Source organism: Chaetura pelagica, unplaced genomic scaffold, assembly GCF_000747805.2.
Source record: "Chaetura pelagica isolate M959 unplaced genomic scaffold, ChaPel_1.0 scaffold193, whole genome shotgun sequence".
Taxonomy (NCBI): domain Eukaryota; kingdom Metazoa; phylum Chordata; class Aves; order Apodiformes; family Apodidae; genus Chaetura; species Chaetura pelagica.
The window spans coordinates 236,853-253,837 of record NW_009952562.1 but is presented as its reverse complement, the minus strand read 5'-3'; the positions used below and the strand labels follow the sequence as shown (position 1 = coordinate 253,837).

At 43.0% G+C, this 16,985-nt stretch overlaps 1 protein-coding gene across 1 annotated transcript; it reads right to left on the bottom strand.

Annotated features, from left to right (window-relative positions):
- Window positions 1–5,543: 5,543 nt before the first annotated feature.
- On the bottom strand, window positions 5,544–11,070 carry TMEM248 (transmembrane protein 248). The gene is made up of 6 exons (XM_009993291.1): window positions 10,893–11,070; window positions 9,881–10,166; window positions 8,494–8,644; window positions 7,519–7,702; window positions 6,920–7,063; window positions 5,544–6,159 (listed from the first exon to the last, which is right to left on the bottom strand). Exons 1-6 carry the CDS (start codon window positions 11,049–11,051, stop codon window positions 6,139–6,141), a joined length of 945 nt encoding a protein of 314 aa, XP_009991593.1. The 5' UTR covers window positions 11,052–11,070; the 3' UTR covers window positions 5,544–6,138.
- Between the last annotated feature and the right edge of the window lie 5,915 nt (window positions 11,071–16,985).

Here is a 16,985-nt window from a genome sequence, read left to right as displayed (position 1 = left end):
CCCGGGCACCCCGGCAGCCGGGCCCCCCGCACCTAGGACCCCCGCACCTGGGACCCCCTGCACCTGGGACCCCGCACCTAGGACCCCCGCACCCGGGACCCCCCGCACCCGGGACCCCCGCACCTGGGACCCCCCTCACCTGGGACCCAGCACCTGGGACCCCATACCTGGGACCCCCGCAGCTGAGCGGGATCAGCCCTTCCCGGCAAACGCTGCGGCCAAAGGGAAGGACGGGGGGGAATTAATTAAACCCCTGGGTGAACAGCCTGCCCGGGGCTGAGCTGTGGGGGGCTCAGGGGGCCACAGCCCTGTCTGCAAACCACAAACCCACGTTTCTTACCCGCTAGAAGGTGACGATTCTGTTCATACAGGGTTCTTGGGTGAAAGTGGTGCAAGGACACACTGGGTTTACTCACAGTTTTCAGTCAGTTACCCTGCTGGAGTTGGTGTTTTGTAGCTACGTATGAAATCTGACATTGTTGTCTGTTTCCTGGAGGTGCGGGAATCACGGTGCAAGGAGCTAACAGCACAGCACAGGGACATCTACACTTGGAAATCCGTGCTTAGGCCCTCAATCGTTATTTCAGCATATTGAAAATCTACTTTTCAAAAGGTAAACAGGGAAGGCAGGTTCTGGCAGGCAGCTCTGCAGCAGGACACTCATTCAGACCCATTTTCCAGCCAAGTTACTGCTATCAGTAAAGGTCACAGCACTTAGCCGAGTTGCAAAAGCCCTTGATAAAGGAGAAACTGAGCCCCACAAGGACAAAGCAAGCAGCCCAAGAGAGGCAGAGCAAGGAACCCAGGTCTCCTGAGAGCCGGTGTGGGGCACCAGGGATGCTGCTTGGCAGCAATGCTGAAGGAAGATCCAAACCCAGCCAGCTTGCACCTCCTCAGCACAGCTGCTGTTTATTTAGCTGAGTTGTTTTCGACGCAGGGTTAACAAACACCTCAAGGTCAGTCCCCAGACTACCTCAGAAAAGCTGGCACAAGCTAACAGACAAAAGTGGATGCCACAAAGGAACCTTTGTGTGTGCAGCTTCCTGGGCATCTCTGAGGAGGGTATTTGTGGGGCTCAGAAATCCAAAGTTTTAAACTCACTGAGTGACCTGGTTTGCACAGACAAACCAGTCATGAGAATTTACCACATACATGGGTTTCTGCCTTTAGAGACAGCTTTATCTTCTTGCTCTGCCAGGCTGTCCATCACTAGCAAAATTCTGATTAGAGCTGGAGGGAACAGCAGACTTTACAACCCCAATCTCAGCAGCTGCCAGCAAGCTCACCCATTCAAACTTTTTGAGAACAACATTTTGAAACTATTTTAAAAAGAGGGCTAAAGGAATTTGCTTGCAGAAAGGTGCTGCTGCAAGCAGACAGATGCTGTTCCCCATTTTCAGCAATACTTTCATGTAATACCAAAGCACCCGATTAAAGAAACGCCATCGCTGGCGGCAGATGGTACTTCTCACCCCAATCTGCAGCAGCCTAACGTTAGATGTAATCTGATTGCAAACACAGCACGTGCATTTTTTTCCAGATGAGCAAGCTTTACATAATTTTTCACTGCCCTTATTTTAGCTTGGTAACAAACATCGTTGATATGAGTAAACAGCCTGATTACAGTGTTACCAAATGAATCCCTTCTGCTCACCCCACCCTTCCAGCACCTGGGAATGTCCTTCCAGCAAAACCGCTTTTTCCCCCCCTCCCATTGAACTACCTGCTTACACCACCTACTTTTAGCTGCTTATACTATCAAGAGCCAGGAGGGGGCCGTGGAAGAACCTGACTTAAGGCAATGGTATGAAATGAAAGCAGTTGCTCACCTTTTTGAGAACAACATTTTGAAACTATTTTAAAAAGAGGGCTAAAGGAATTTGCTTGCAGAAAGGTGCTGCTGCAAGCAGACAGATGCTGTTCCCCATTTTCAGCAATACTTTCATGTAATACCAAAGCACCCGATTAAAGAAACGCCATCGCTGGCGGCAGATGGTACTTCTCACCCCAATCTGCAGCAGCCTAACGTTAGATGTAATCTGATTGCAAACACAGCACGTGCATTTTTTTCCAGATGAGCAAGCTTTACATAATTTTTCACTGCCCTTATTTTAGCTTGGTAACAAACATCGTTGATATGAGTAAACAGCCTGATTACAGTGTTACCAAATGAATCCCTTCTGCTCACCCCACCCTTCCAGCACCTGGGAATGTCCTTCCAGCAAAACCGCTTTTTCCCCCCCTCCCATTGAACTACCTGCTTACACCTACTTTTAGCTGCTTATACTATCAAGAGCCAGGAGGGGGCCGTGGAAGAACCTGACTTAAGGCAATGGTATGAAATGAAAGCAGTTGCTCACCTTTACTTTAGAACAAAATTAACTCACATATTGATTTGCCAAGTACATTTTTGCCAGTGGGAACTGACCACAGACCTTCCTGTAAGTTTAGTCAAGTGTTAAGTCCATGCAGCAAGAGCTATGAAAACAGGATTTTCTTCAAGGAAGCTGCACTTCTGTAAACCCCCTTGAACAAAGCTGTGCACTTGTCAAAGAGTAGCTGCTCAAGTTATGAAAGAGTTTGTTTAACAGAAAACAAGTGAATACGTGTCTGACTGCCCTTCTCTTCCTCTGTGCTGGCTGAGGGACAGGATTCACTACAGGCCAAAGACAATTTCTTTGTTCATTAAAGTAGTGAGAGACTCAAAGTTGAGACCATTTCAGACATTGCAGAACTAGCCAGGTTTCCCAGAGCTGCACCAAGGAGATGGATAAAAGCTATTCTATTAAAATAACTTTTTTCCCTATGAATTCTCAGAGTCCATCTCCTGAGTAAAAGTTACAAACCAGTTATCACAGAGTTGCTTTTAAACAGTGCTCCCATTTGCCATGAGATTTGAATAGGGACCATTTGTATCCTTTGAACTCTGTTTTTCAGGGCAGGAAGACAGGCTGGCTGCCTCCTACTTGTCAAGCACACCCTGCCTAGCTTCTAACAAGCTTCCAAGAGCAACACAAAGTCTGTTTTTCCAACTCTCTCAGGCAGGTGCAACCTGTTCCAGCTGCCCAGTAACTGGAGCTAGAATTTAACAAGCCACATTATCTTGATTTCAACATCCATCCCTATCCAGCCATTTTCAGCCACCTGCAGGAACCCTCAAACCCTCAGTATCTGCTCTTGGATCAGCTAAGTCAGTCACTTGTGGTGAGGAGGCCGTGGAAGCCACGATCATCATCCAGGAACAGCAACAGGAGAGGCAGGTCTAGGTCACAGAATTCTGCATTTCTTGTGACAGGCACCACAAACACAAAAAACGTTGACATAAGGTGCTCACTGCACCATAGGTACACAAAGGGTTTGAAATTCCAATCTACTAAACACTTTCACTACTAATTACCTCTGCTGGTCCCCAGAACACAGGCCATTTCTGAAACCTCCACAGCAAGTGGGCAGTAGAAATAACAACAACAGAATAAACTCATCATTTTTATTCTGCAAAGCAATATGCACATCTTACAAACACAAAATTAATCTAGGAGAAAAATGTCATTTCCAAATCAGCTATTAACCATCATGCAACAAGACAAGTGAAATGTAAGAACAAAACAAAAAAGCCATCTTAACCCCACAATCACCTGCAGAGGGTTGAAAACTAAGGCTCAGATTTCTATGCGATGCCAAAGAAAAATGCAAAAGAAAATGGCAGCTTTCTAAGAACAAGAAAACACGTACAAATAGAATCAAAACTGATTCAAGTCATAGTTAAAAAGAAAAAGCAAACAAAAAAGGAAAGATCAATATGATCTGAACTTTAATATTACGTTTTTGCTCTTCTGTTTGGCTGCATTTAACTGTTGTACATCACACCTTGGAACAATCCAATATTCCTCAGTATTCCAGCACTTCAACCTGGACAGCCTTGCCTCTCTGCTGCAGCACAGGGCTGCTCAGGGACCAACTAAGGCCAAAACATACAGCTCTCACATTCTGCCTTTTGTGTTTGTGGGCTGCAATCCTGATATTTGTGGGTACTTCAATAAAGTGGGTGATAAACTGCAGAGAAGGCTCCTCTAATTACCAAATATATATATATAAAAAACCTTTTCCCCAGCAGACCAAATTCCAGTTTGGGTTTTTTGTGAGCTGAAACAGAAAGGACTCAGCTCTGCTTTTTTAAAGGAGCTGGGTTATGTTGGGTGTTCTCTAGCTGTTTCCAGAATTTGCAACACCAATCCAGTCTGCTTCCTATTCCTGCCTCTGGTCCCCAGGTTCAGGCCACCCTCATAGGCAACTGGCAGTGGGTGTCAGTGCAGGGCAGGGGCTGGGAAGAAGCAGGCACAGCTCAGGCAGTTTCCATGAGAAGCCTCTAGCTGTTTTGACTTCACTGATTCATTTAAGTGAAGCTCTGTGAGCCCAAAGCAGCATCAGGAGAAAACTGGAAGCTTAACTTTATCCCTAGACTTCAAACTAGGCCATCTCTAAAGCTTTGCCTTAACTTCCCTGGAGAAAAACATGTTAGTTAATACCCCTTAAGTAACTGAAATTCTATAAAGGAAACATGTTCTGAAGAAAAGGGAGACTGTTTTGCTTCAAAGACTCATGAACTTACTGAAGTCGTGTACATACAGACCAACAGGTACCATTCAACACTGTCCATGGGCAATAAATGAGGAATCTTATGCCAGCAAAACTGAGACTCTGAGATGTTGACTTGAGTTTCTTCTTTTGTGCAGTTTAGAGTGAAAGGAGAAGGGGAAAAAGCAAATGTGTACATATGGAGATGTGCAGGTGTGCTACCCAGCAAGAAAGCTGAAAGACAAGATGAAAGGTCAATTAAGGCAATCAGTGAGATTTTAAAAGAAGTGGTGGAGATGTCTGCAGGCAAAGCCTGACTCCTGATAGTGCAGGACCCTCCACAGCAAAAAGCCAGAAAGAAACAGAAGCCAGAACTGGAGAGAGAGAAATGCACAGAATCCAACCTCTGATTTAAGAATGGACACAGAGAACAGTGTGTGTTTTACTGTGTGGCTTCTTTGACCTTAATCACAGCAGCCCTAGTTCTCTTCTTGTCATGCTCCCCTGAGCAGAGCATTCCATGGAAATGGGGCAAAGCTAATCCAAGAGTCATTTCCAGCAGCCCTTCAGAGATGGATGGAGAGTCCCAGAGTGAATCTCTGTAACAGACTATGGGATTTCTTCTCCTTTCATAATTTGCACCTGCCCAAGGCTGTGCAGAGCCCCAACAGACTGTTCATACAATACATCTTTTTATTAAGTTTCACTTGCTAGAAAAAAAAACACCAAAGTTGACAGAAAGCTGCTCTGCAGCAGAGACTCACAGTCCTGGTTTGAGGGCTGTGGATGGAAGGCCAAGTGGAAAGCTTCCCAGATGGTCTCCGTGCTGACTGATTTTCTGGCATTCAGCAAGCCAAATAAAAAAAATAAATTAAAAAAAAACCCCAAACTTATTACTTTTTAATAAGAAACGTCTTTAAATGGAACTTCACTTCTTAATTTTTTTCCTATTAATAAAAGCACAAGTTTGCCCTAAATACAGCAATATTAAAATGTGAATATGTATTTCTTAAAAAAAAAATAATATCTAAAACGTTGATATCTTTTCTTGCAAGCAAGAAGCAAATGGAAGAAAGTATTAGGCCACACAAACACACATTTAATTCATGTAGTAGATTGGTGGCTCTGGAAATGCAGTATTTATATCAAAGGTGCAGACTGTTCAAACACACTGTACATACCATTGGGCAAAAAACAAAGTTCTGTTGGTTTGTTTTGAGACATTTGCAAAGGCATCTTAACCTGCCCAGATGCAGCTAGACAAAAATATCTTGCTCTGCCTATAAGCAGCCATATCACTACAGATATCTACACAAACATTCTGCCAGCTCCACAGGTAAAGATGAAGGAGTCAGGCCGTGCCACAGCCCGGCTGCACCCTCTGCCCTATCTGGAATATACCTTTATAAATATGTACAAATCAATTACAGGCACTTGAAATGTCTTTGGTTGGAATAAACCAACATTGCAAGATAATGTATTCACAGAGTGTTAAGACCCGTTCTGGGTTCAGCAGGCAATGATTACGTTTCTCAGTCATTCTCAGAAAAAGGAGAGGATGGATTATGCTTCTGACAAAGCAACCTAAACAAAAGACAAAGAAAACATTTAATTAAAAGTCAAATTCTTAATCCCATAACTGTGATATTACTTATCTCCATGCAGCTGCCATATCTGTCCTTGCTTTTTCAAAGAACCTTGAAAAGTCTCACTTGGAAAGGAAATCAAAGGAAGTCTGAAGGTGTTCTGTACTTGGTATCACCAATTAAAAAACAAACCAACAAATTAAAAACTCACAACAGCTTCTATTACAAAATACCTTTAAGATCAAAGAATGTCAACATTAGCTTCCTATTTCACAATTCAATATATTCATATTTCATCCTTCAAGCAAAGTGCAGGTCTCCAGTGCAGTACTGAATAATGACTGTTTCAACAGCTTTGTCATTGTTTTAATTTAAGTCTGATTAACAACCATTAGAATTACACAGCATGTTTTATTCAGTTTTCATTCTGTTGTGATAAAAGATAAATAAAACTACTCAATGTTATCTATCCAATGCTTCACACAAAATGGTGCACATAGTACCAGAGGAGCTTCATTACAGCACTTACTGAACTGCAGGAATCCACTTCTGTAGGAGAGAAATCTAACTCTCAGGATCTACCAAACACATATGTGGGGTTTGTGGCACCCATCTGCACTGCTCACAATGAAACACCCATGTCTCTTTGAAAGGGCATTACATCTTAATCTCCAGAGGGAAGAAAAACCAGCCTGCACTTTGTAAAAAAAGGAGGTTTTCTGTGTTTTCTTATCAATGTTTTGTTACTACAGACTCACCTTTTCAGAGCAGAATTCTGTATTGCTTTGTCTCAGTTTGCTTGGTCTGCCTTTAATAACTGCATAGCAGAACATGGTAATCACCATCACAAAAAGGAAGTAACTGGTGTGCATGAGATGCAGGTTTATTAGAGAGCGATCGTCCTGCACAGAGAATGAAAAGCATTTACTGACAATGCACCAAGAGTTGGCACTTCATATTAAAGCAATAATTATCAGATCACCATAGAAATTAACCTCATGAATCAACTTTTACCCCTTTGCGCAGCTGGCACAGTAATGAAAGTGATTTCTAATCATGGCACAAAGAGCCCAAATGTTCCTTGTGTTAAAAACCTGCACTAGGGATCCCTTCCCATGTCCTGTCTTTTGTCCAATGATTTCAAAATATAAATGTTAGTAATTAAAAGTTCTGAGGCACATGGAGATTATATGAAAGCCATCATGCCCCTCAGGGGTAAAGCAGGCCCAGCTCTATCACAGCACAGAACAAACCAGCACTGAATGGGACTATTTTAGGGCACAAACAAGCCCATATTCAGTTAAACAAAAGTCAAGCATTTATTCACCATAACATACAGAAACACCATGACACTTACATCTGGAACTATAACAGTTAGCTTGGGGTTTAAAGCATGGTACACTTTTCCTATTGCTCCTTTGTAACACCAGAAAGGGTTATAATCTTGTGCATATTTGGTGTTAGAGTCCCTGGCTGTGGTGAAGATCTTGTACCAGACTGTAGCATTGCTGTATGTTTCAGGGACACAATGAGGTGGCTGGCTGTGGAGAAGCAGAAATAATTAGCACCCCAGTTGGCATTTTCCAGGTTCAGTAAGAATAACTTTTAGAACCAAGTCAAGCCCAGTCTTCTCAACAGCACCATAAACCATGGATTTATTCTGGACCTTCCAAAACACCAGCAGAACCAAAAGCCTAACCAAAAGGGTGCCCACAAACCCCCACAGGATTCCCACACAAAATCAGAATGCAGCTGTATGTTTTTCCAGTAACAACATCCCACAGCTTAATTAGAAAAACACTGGTTTTCATAAGGCTTCCCACTGCCACGGTGGTGGCATTCCTTCCCATCTATCTGGTGGTTCTTCAGGGTGAACTCCTGAATAGTGTCAGGGACTCCAGGGAAGATAAAAGGAATCTGTTGTGATGAAAGGTCTGTCCCTGCTGGGGAATGGGAGCAAAGCAGCATTCAGGTTACACTGATCTCTCCACAGGAAGAGGAGAAGCACCTTAGTGTCAGGCCTCAGCTCTCACACAAGGGATTCAAACTAAAATACAGGATATCTCTCTTAAATATTTGTGGATTCTTTTCTTCCTCATGAAGTTTAAATCACAGGTAGCATGTGGCAAGGCAGGTAGGGGCTATAGTTCAAAATACCCACAGAAAAACCTAGTGCTGCTAAAAGAAAGGTTTTTACTGTGGAGGAAGGAGGGCAGGTACACAACTTGCACAGGCAAGTCAGGTTCAGGGGCAAGTGACCACCTCAGAGAACCAGCTGAGGAATTAAACACCCAGTAACCAGCCCATGAAGGAGTGTTTAAGGTGCACTTACACTGTGACAGGGAACACATTGCTGGCTGCTGTCACTGTCATGCAGGTTGTGAACACGACCTGCTCGCAGTGGCCGTGCAAAACGCAGTCATCTGAGTTCCAGGCAGCTGGCAGGGTGAATGTAATATTTATCTCCTCATGGGATTCTCTGCCTTTGAGAAAGAGAGAAAGAAAGCTGGCTCTTGTTCACAAAAGTATCTGAGCAACAATCTCTAGGATAAGGACAACACACAAATTGCTAAGGCAGCAGCAGCCACCCCCTGAACCTGTACCTTTGAACTCATCCAGGATCTTCACTATCAACAAAGAGAGCAAAAAGAAAGTTATAAAACCAAACCAAATCAAGCTACAAAAAGCCCAGCTGCTGATCTATCTCATCTCTCCTGCCCCCAAAAGTGGGGGGTCATAAGGCTCCTTCCAGAAATCAGAAACTCCCTATTTGTACATGAATTCATGCAAGGCCAGAGAACTTTATTAGAAAGTACAATCACAGATCTGCAGCCTTTCTTCCTCCCAGAGACTTTGTTCCACACTTGCTTTTTCTGACACTTACTTTTCAAATTGCAGATACTGGTGGAGACAAAAAGGTGCCAGCAGATATTGAACTGCAGGTTAAGTAGTGCAAATATATTAATGCTGAAAATAAATCCAGGCTACTGGAAATGGAACTTGCATTTGAGAGCTCTTAAAGCAGTAACAAAATAACAACATAATATCCAGTAATACAGATTCAAAACTATGGCAAATGCCTCTGGGGTTCAAGACACCTTCAGGCATTATTCCAAAATACAACCCTGGCTAAAAGCTAAAATTCAGTGAGGTTTTATTATCCATTTCTACTACTAATTCTCTACAATCTCCTGTTAAAAGTTACTGGCAAGATAGCCATATGACAGAAAAGTCTCTTCACACCACAGAAATTGTAACCATCAAATTGGTTGCTGTTTGTTATACTGAAGCTTATTAATAGTGTGCATTTTAGATAAACTTTGTTTTAGACAACATGCTACTTGATCTCTGATGTATCTCCATTAATGCCTTCAAAATGTGAGTTAAGGATGTGAAGATGTATCAAGATAGCACTGAAGACAGTCACTGTAGAAGCTTTTGTTTGGAATTTTGTTGGCCTAAAAATTTCCTTGCATTGCCATTAGGTTAATTATTTAAAACTGCAAAGTCTGATCTTGGTAAACCTGCAGGCTCATTCTGATGCAAGGAGAAGTTTTCCAGCAAACAAGTGAAGGGCTCCATATAGGAACATACTCAGACAAACCTGGAAACACATGTATGTTCTAAGCAGAAGATTTATCTCACCAATAATATGCTGGCAAGTTTTTATTTGATTATATACTTATCACTCACATTTATAAAGGTCAAGTCTTGCATACCTGAGAGTCCAATTTGGTGTCCAAAAATTGTGGAACTTAAATGTGTGACATTGCGGGAATATCCGCCAAACGGCCGGAGCGGGTCCAGTGTCAAGGTGATGGTGACAGAGATGTTTATTGGACCAGAGTCCTCCAGAGTCTGTGGAGACTGGGTGGAAGATCTTGCCTGTCCACTAGTCACGGTACTTTCTGGAGTCGTGGTGTCATTGATGAGATGCTTTAAGGTTTCATTCTCAGATATACAGAAGTCCAAATCATTGAACCGCAGGAGGAAGGTGTTCCAGTCCTGAAAACAAAGGTGAAACTTTCAACCAGGTTAACAACTTAACCCCTGGCTGCCACTTCCCTAGAGCCATGCAGACCTTGACACCCACAATCCCACCTGCAGTTCTGGGACATTGCACTGAAGTCAGCTCACAAAGCAAGGACAAATACCACCACAGCTGTCTGAACAATGGGCAAGCTGTCCACACTCAGATGGGTTCAATCCCCACCACCTTTAATGTCCTCCTGTGACCCACACAAGGGACACATTGACTTGGTCCATCCAGAACATCCTCCTGCAACCTCCTCAGGGAAAACACTGACTTGGTACACTCCCCACACATTGACTTGGTCCATCCAGAACATCCTCCTGTAACCTCCTCAGGGAAAACACTGACTTGGTATGTTCTCCCCACACTCAGAGGATGAGAGGTTTCTCCCAAGGGTTCCCTCATTACAGAACAGTACTACTGGATAAGGTTCCTTGCCATAGTAGGGAAGACCCAGGTCAGATGATTTGGCCTCATCCTCCAACTAAAAACAGACTATTCCAACACTCACACCAATACCCTCTTTCCTCACTGAATAGGAGGCAAATATAAATGCAGACAATATTCCATCAGACTGCACACTCCCATGAGAGGGTTCTTGGGAAAGAAAAAACAACAACCAAGCTTGTTTGCTTTGGACATGCTTTTCAAATTAGTGTTCCCACTGTTTATTTAGCTCAGGAACTTTTAGTACCTACCTCTGTCATTTCTGGTGACTTGATCTCCTTGATTTTGAAGAAATAGCCCAGTGTCAGAAAAGCTATTGCCATAGCACTCACACTGATCATAAAGACCACCAGGGGAGGTCGACTGCTGATGTAAACCTTCAGGTTCTCCAACAGGTTTATGTTGAACATTATTCTGATTGTTCACCTGAAAACAAAGAGAACACAGAGCAGGCAGTGAGACCTGTCAGGAGAGCCTGAAACCTTAAAGATCCCCTCTCCTCTGTCCCTAGCCCCCAAGGGCCAGACCTTCAAAAGGGGATCAGAGAAGCAGCCTACATGATTTCAGGCTTCTGCATCAAGAATCCTGCACACAGAAACACTGAGCAACTGCCCTAGGGAGGAGGCTGGGAGACTCCTTTATTTTTGGATTCTTGCAGAGAACTTTCTCTCCAGTCTGTAAACAAAGAGAGGACCTTACACATGCTGAGAAAATGTATGAAATCATTCATTTCTGTCCAAAAGATCATATTTTGTCTGATTCTCTTTCTGAATTTTCTTTTCATTTGCAGAGCAAAAAGACCCAAACCAAGCTTCCTGCTTCAGCTTCCCCAGCTCCACTCCCAAGAAAAAAGCAAACAGCTCAGTGTTAAGGGCCAGCCTTGCAGCACCTACTGCATAGGCTCTGCAAAGAAGGAACTTCAAGCAAACCTCTTTGTCTTGTCTGCAATCCTGGTTGAAAAGGCTTTTAACCCCAACTAAACTAGAAGGGCAGTAATTGCTCATAGGGATGCCAAAAAATTCATAGGAAATGGCAAACTCCAGGACTAGCATCTAAAGCATTCAGTGCTGCAATGGTTAATGTTTGAGCATTCACACAGATCTGATAACATTTAACTAAATCAAGGACTCTGCTCCCTGCAGGTCTGGGTGCATCTAGAAGCACTCATCTTTTATACCCCAGATGTAGCAGGGCTGAAAAGTGGTAGGTCTGAGGATGAGTGGGACAGGTTTTGAGGACAAGAACAAGAGAGTGATCTTTGATCTGATCTATTGCTTTAAAAGAAAGGAAGAGAAGTGAAAAGGACAAGCTTTCAGACAAAGACTTTTTCAGATCACACAATGCACAATGATCACAACTTCCTTGTGTGTATCTGAGATTTTACTGGCAGAAATGCTTCTGTTATCTTTAACAGGAATATTGACAAGATCTGCAAAACTGCTGCACAGAAAGGAAAATGCAACTCGCTGAGGAGAGACCCAAGATCCCCTGGCAATGCCAGAACAGGGAGCTGTGTGTGCTGACTCTCCCCATCCCCACACACCTACCTGCTTACCTCAGTGAAATCTGCTGGAACAGAGCTCACTCCAGAGCACAAGATCATGTCTTGGGTTTGCTATTTCGCACCATCAACCCATTTCCATCCACTCTGCAAAGACCAGGAAAGCTGGCAAGGTCTGATCAGTGAGAATGATTGGGTGACAAACACCTTTACAAAAACCCAGTGTGTCCAAGAACAAAAAGCACAGAGCAGAGAAAGGATGAAGGAGAACAGAGGAAAGAAAAGGTGATGATAAATGTGCACCTCACCAGAACTTCTGTCTTTGTCCAAGACCAGCTTTGGACCCCACAGGCCAGTGAAGGTGTCAGGAGAAGGCAGGAGTGAGAGGGAAGGGAGAGCTGGTGTGGGAAAAACTCATGCTGGTACAATCCCTGGGTATGTTCTGTTTCCTATCTTGTCACTGGCAGCAAATTCCTTAAATGAGCCCTAGTTAAAAACCCAAATGCTCCATCTAGAAACACTGGAGACACATGTTGAGATGGAAAGAGATCAAAAGATAAACCAAAAGCAGAGTTGTAGTCCATGTTCCCTTCTGAATTTCCTCTTGAAAATAACAACACAGATGCAGGCTTTATGACAGCATTTAATCACAGCTGAATGTCACCTCAGCATATACCATACTCTAATCCCTTTCTAAAGGGGCTTCCAACAGCTCCATTAGCATGTTTGTTTACCACAGGGTCTAACATCAGCCATAAAACTGGATGTGCTGAAAAGCATACACAGAAAACCACTTGGGCTAATATTTTTATGTAAGAGATCACCAGCTTTTAAGTGCTGGTTGCTTAATATGCTCCCATAACTCAATGGCTTTGAAAGCAATTAGAAAATGCTATAAGCTGCAATTTCCAAAACATAATATGCCTTTTGAGCATTTGGGAGAGAAATGGGAACAACTGTGGATTTCAATAGTAGAGCTGACAGGAAAATAGCAATTGGCCATGGTTAGTGGCAGCCAGAGGAAGAGGAATGTTTCCACACTGCTGCCTGAAGAACTGCTGGGGTTTTTTTAAGAAATAAAGTGCTTAAATAACACTAAGTATCAAAGAAGTTGTGAAACAGATCAGTTTGTTCCCACTAGATTTGAGGGGTTCAGTTAATGATCCACACACTTAGCTCCTCCTTTCTGTTATGACCTGCTAGAAATACAACACAAACACTGTTCCTCTCCCAGCTCTCGCTGGAACTAACAACTTCCTTTGTGTAAATGAGTAACCTCAAGAATACACTTTAAACTTTTATTTCTTTTTCACATAGTTAAAAAAAGAAACCAAATGCTATTACCTCCTGGCAGGTCAGGAAAGCAAGATCAGATTTCACTTTTTAGCCAAATAAATAATGTAGAAAGCAGCTCTAATAACTGCTGCCTGCCCTTCTGCTCTCTGCCTGAGCCTTTTCCTACCTGTGCAATAAAATCCTCCCCAGTCAGCCCAGCAAGGAGCTCAAGCACAATGGGAAGAATGGGAACTGCCAGTCTGGAACACTGGCCCACCAGCTCCAAGGTAATTGCTTGGAATTGAGGTGGGGAAGTGAGGACAAAATGCCACATTCAGGCTGAGCTCCAGCTGAGGACACTGCTGGGGAGACACGCCAGGAGCTCTGGGGAGATGCTGTGCTCCTGCATCAGACACCAAAACCCCTGCACACTCTGCTGTACAGTTAAATAAGATAGAAATGGTAAAAGATGGAAATACAGAACAGCTAATGAGGCCAAGTTCCAGCAACCACAGAACTGGACAACAATCTAAGAAGTGAGAGAACTTGCTCTACAGTTCAGTGGAGTTTTCCTCCACCACAGCCAGGATCAAATACAGTAACCTCAGAAAAGCAACATTTTACATTCCTCCTTATTTATATATGAAGGACTGTAGAAAAGGTAACTTTTTTAACAGGCCTCTGAGTTTTTCCAGAATAAATTACAAATAAGGAAAGTCTTGAAGTCTATTGCAAATTAAATGAATTAATTAAATGAACCATATAAGTATTACAATCCCATTTCAGGGCTTAGCAGCAAAGGAGCTGAATTCCTAACAACAATTTAAATGCATGCTGTGCTGAAGCAGGTATTCAAATAAAGCTGCAGTTGCAAAAAGGAAAAAAACCCAACACACTAAAAATATTTATTTTAAAGAGATCAAAGTAAATTTCTGACAATTTTTACATGTATCTTGCCATAATGTTGACTACCATCTTTCTACCAGGAACCTTAAAATAATGTAATTTCCTTACAAACATCTCCCTTTCTTCTTGTGCATGGAAGATGGTCACAGGTTAGAGGAAAAAAATGTGTGTTAAATTAAAAAAACAAAACAAAAAACACTGAAATACCTCAAGGACTAAAACTGTGGGTGAAGGAGAAGGGCAGCAGGCCAGCACTGACCCATCCCAACAACACTCCATTAAGATCTCACACATTTCTTAAGCCTGCACATCAGAACATTTAATCTCAACTGTGCAGTTCAGTTGATTTATAAATCAATTATGTTTTCAAAGATGGCCCATCAGCAGCAGGACAATGGGGGTTAGGAAATGGGTCACATTGGGGTTAACCACTTGCAATGAAAATAATGTTGCATTCCAGAAAAACACTAATGAACACCAACCAACTGAACAGTGATTTTCCTAGCAAACCACCCATAAATAACAGGCAAACAAAGAAATGGTGCTGATCTCAAACTAAAGTGCCTCTCAATTAAGAACAGTAAACAGTAGCAGGCACTAAAAATATCTTTAATTTGGTTTTCTCTTCAAACCAACCTTGATGTCTAACACCTAGAACCCCAACATAGGAAAGCAAAACAGATCACAGTTGTGTTCACTGTGAAGTTATTAGAGTTCAGAATATTCAAAATTATCTGTGAAAGCTTGATTATGACTAATTAATGCCTATACCCCTAATATAATATCACCTATCAGCCCACTAAACAGAACTGGCAAAAGTAACCTCAGCTGATCCCACAACTGCTGAGAAGGCTCTGCTGGTTCTCAGAGCAGCAGCAATTATGTTCCTCTCCTTTCTTTTAAGAGGCAAAAAGATAAAAATTAAAACTAACCAGAAGTTTCTAAACTCAGCAGCAGCTGCCCTTCCATGCCCTGTCAACAGCTGTTACAGGCAGTTTCTTTTAGGAATTGAGGGAGGACAATCAACAAATTTGTTCTTTACATCTTTGTTGGAACCACATGACATAATATTTATACTACAAAAGAGGTAGTTGAGAGAAAAAGTTTTCCTGTTAATTTGATAGGAAGATTGACTTTACCACACCAATATCAATGGAAACAAAGGAGGTGTCACTATCTGCAGCTGTTTCAGTTCTTTTTAGGAAGCACATCAAGACCCTGTGGGAGGAAACCTTAGAGCCTGAAGCTCCTGTCAGCAGAAGGGCAGGCAGGGCTGACTGAGGAAGGCAGGCAGGGGAATCCTCCAGAGCAGAGAATTTCTTCCCTTCAGCTGATCCTCTTCCCCTTCTCCTGTCCTTCAGCATTTAAAACCAAACAAAAACAAACCCAAAGAGACTGATAGTAAACACCATCAGTTTTCTTCACAAAGCAGGGGAAGAGAAGCAGTTGGGTCTTGTGGAAGAAGCAAGCTGCTCAAAACATCACTCAGGATCCTGCAAACCGGGTGCAGATGCAGCCAGATCAGCAGCCAGATGTGCACAAACACCTGGACTGCCCTGAGACTGCACCAGGTAGAAGGACCCAAGTAGGAGATAACAGGGAACTGGCTCAAGCCAGGCTGAGGTTCACCACAGTTTTATGAGCTATTTTATCCTACAAACGTGTTTGCTGATTAAAAAACCCACAACAAACCATTTTCTCAGAGTCTGGAAGCAGAAAACATGGCAGGAAAATGGCCTGGTCCTTTGCACGAGGGAAGAGCAGGGAGGGGAGACACTGCACAGCACAGAGCCAGAAGTCACCTCTGGAAAGGAGATTCTCTCTGTGCTCTCCTGGTAACATAGACAGTTATCCAGGAGAGCCTGGGGACTTGCAAGGACAGATGAAAGCAAAACGCTTCATACTTGCATGAAGTGTTTCTTTGCAAGTCTCAAAACACCTTTCAACACATAAACAAGCATTTCAACATCCCCCAGTGCCACATAAACAGCACTTAATTCTAGCCATAAAATAAAGCAAAGAAGAGAAATAATCCCAGACTGGTTTGAGATGGAAGGGACCTGTAAGATCACTCAGATCCAACCCCCTGCATAGGCAGGGACACCTCTCACCAGACCAGGTTGCTCCAAGCCCCATCCAACCTGCCCTTGGTCAGTTGTACTAAATGTTATGGCTCAACCAACACTGAACTTCCAGCACCCAAGTTCCTGACTATAACCCTTGTGAAAGGCAGAAAACTTACAATGCAATAGATGAGTTAGAAAATAAACAGGAAGCTGGTGGGTCAGACATTACTCAGTCTGTTTATGGGAAGTTTCCAGGTCTTTAACAGCCCTTCCCCACAAATCCACATGGTAGCTCCAAATGTCTGTGGTGGATTTCACACCAGCACCTGGACAGTGAGTCAGCTGATATCCTGGGACAGCAAAGGTCATTTTCATTTGCCACTTAAAGAAAAATTTATGCAAAATCAGACAACTTCAAAAAAGTTCCAAGTTTTTCGCTGGTTCAAAGAACCCCAAATCTTGACTTCAGTTAAAAGACACCATGTAAAACACAGCCTGCTGTGAGTAAAGGCAAATATAACCTGTGGGGGAAAACAGTCTGCTGCCAACCCTGAGCAAGGCAGCCTGCTCCCCTGGTCAAGTGAGCCTGTGCCATG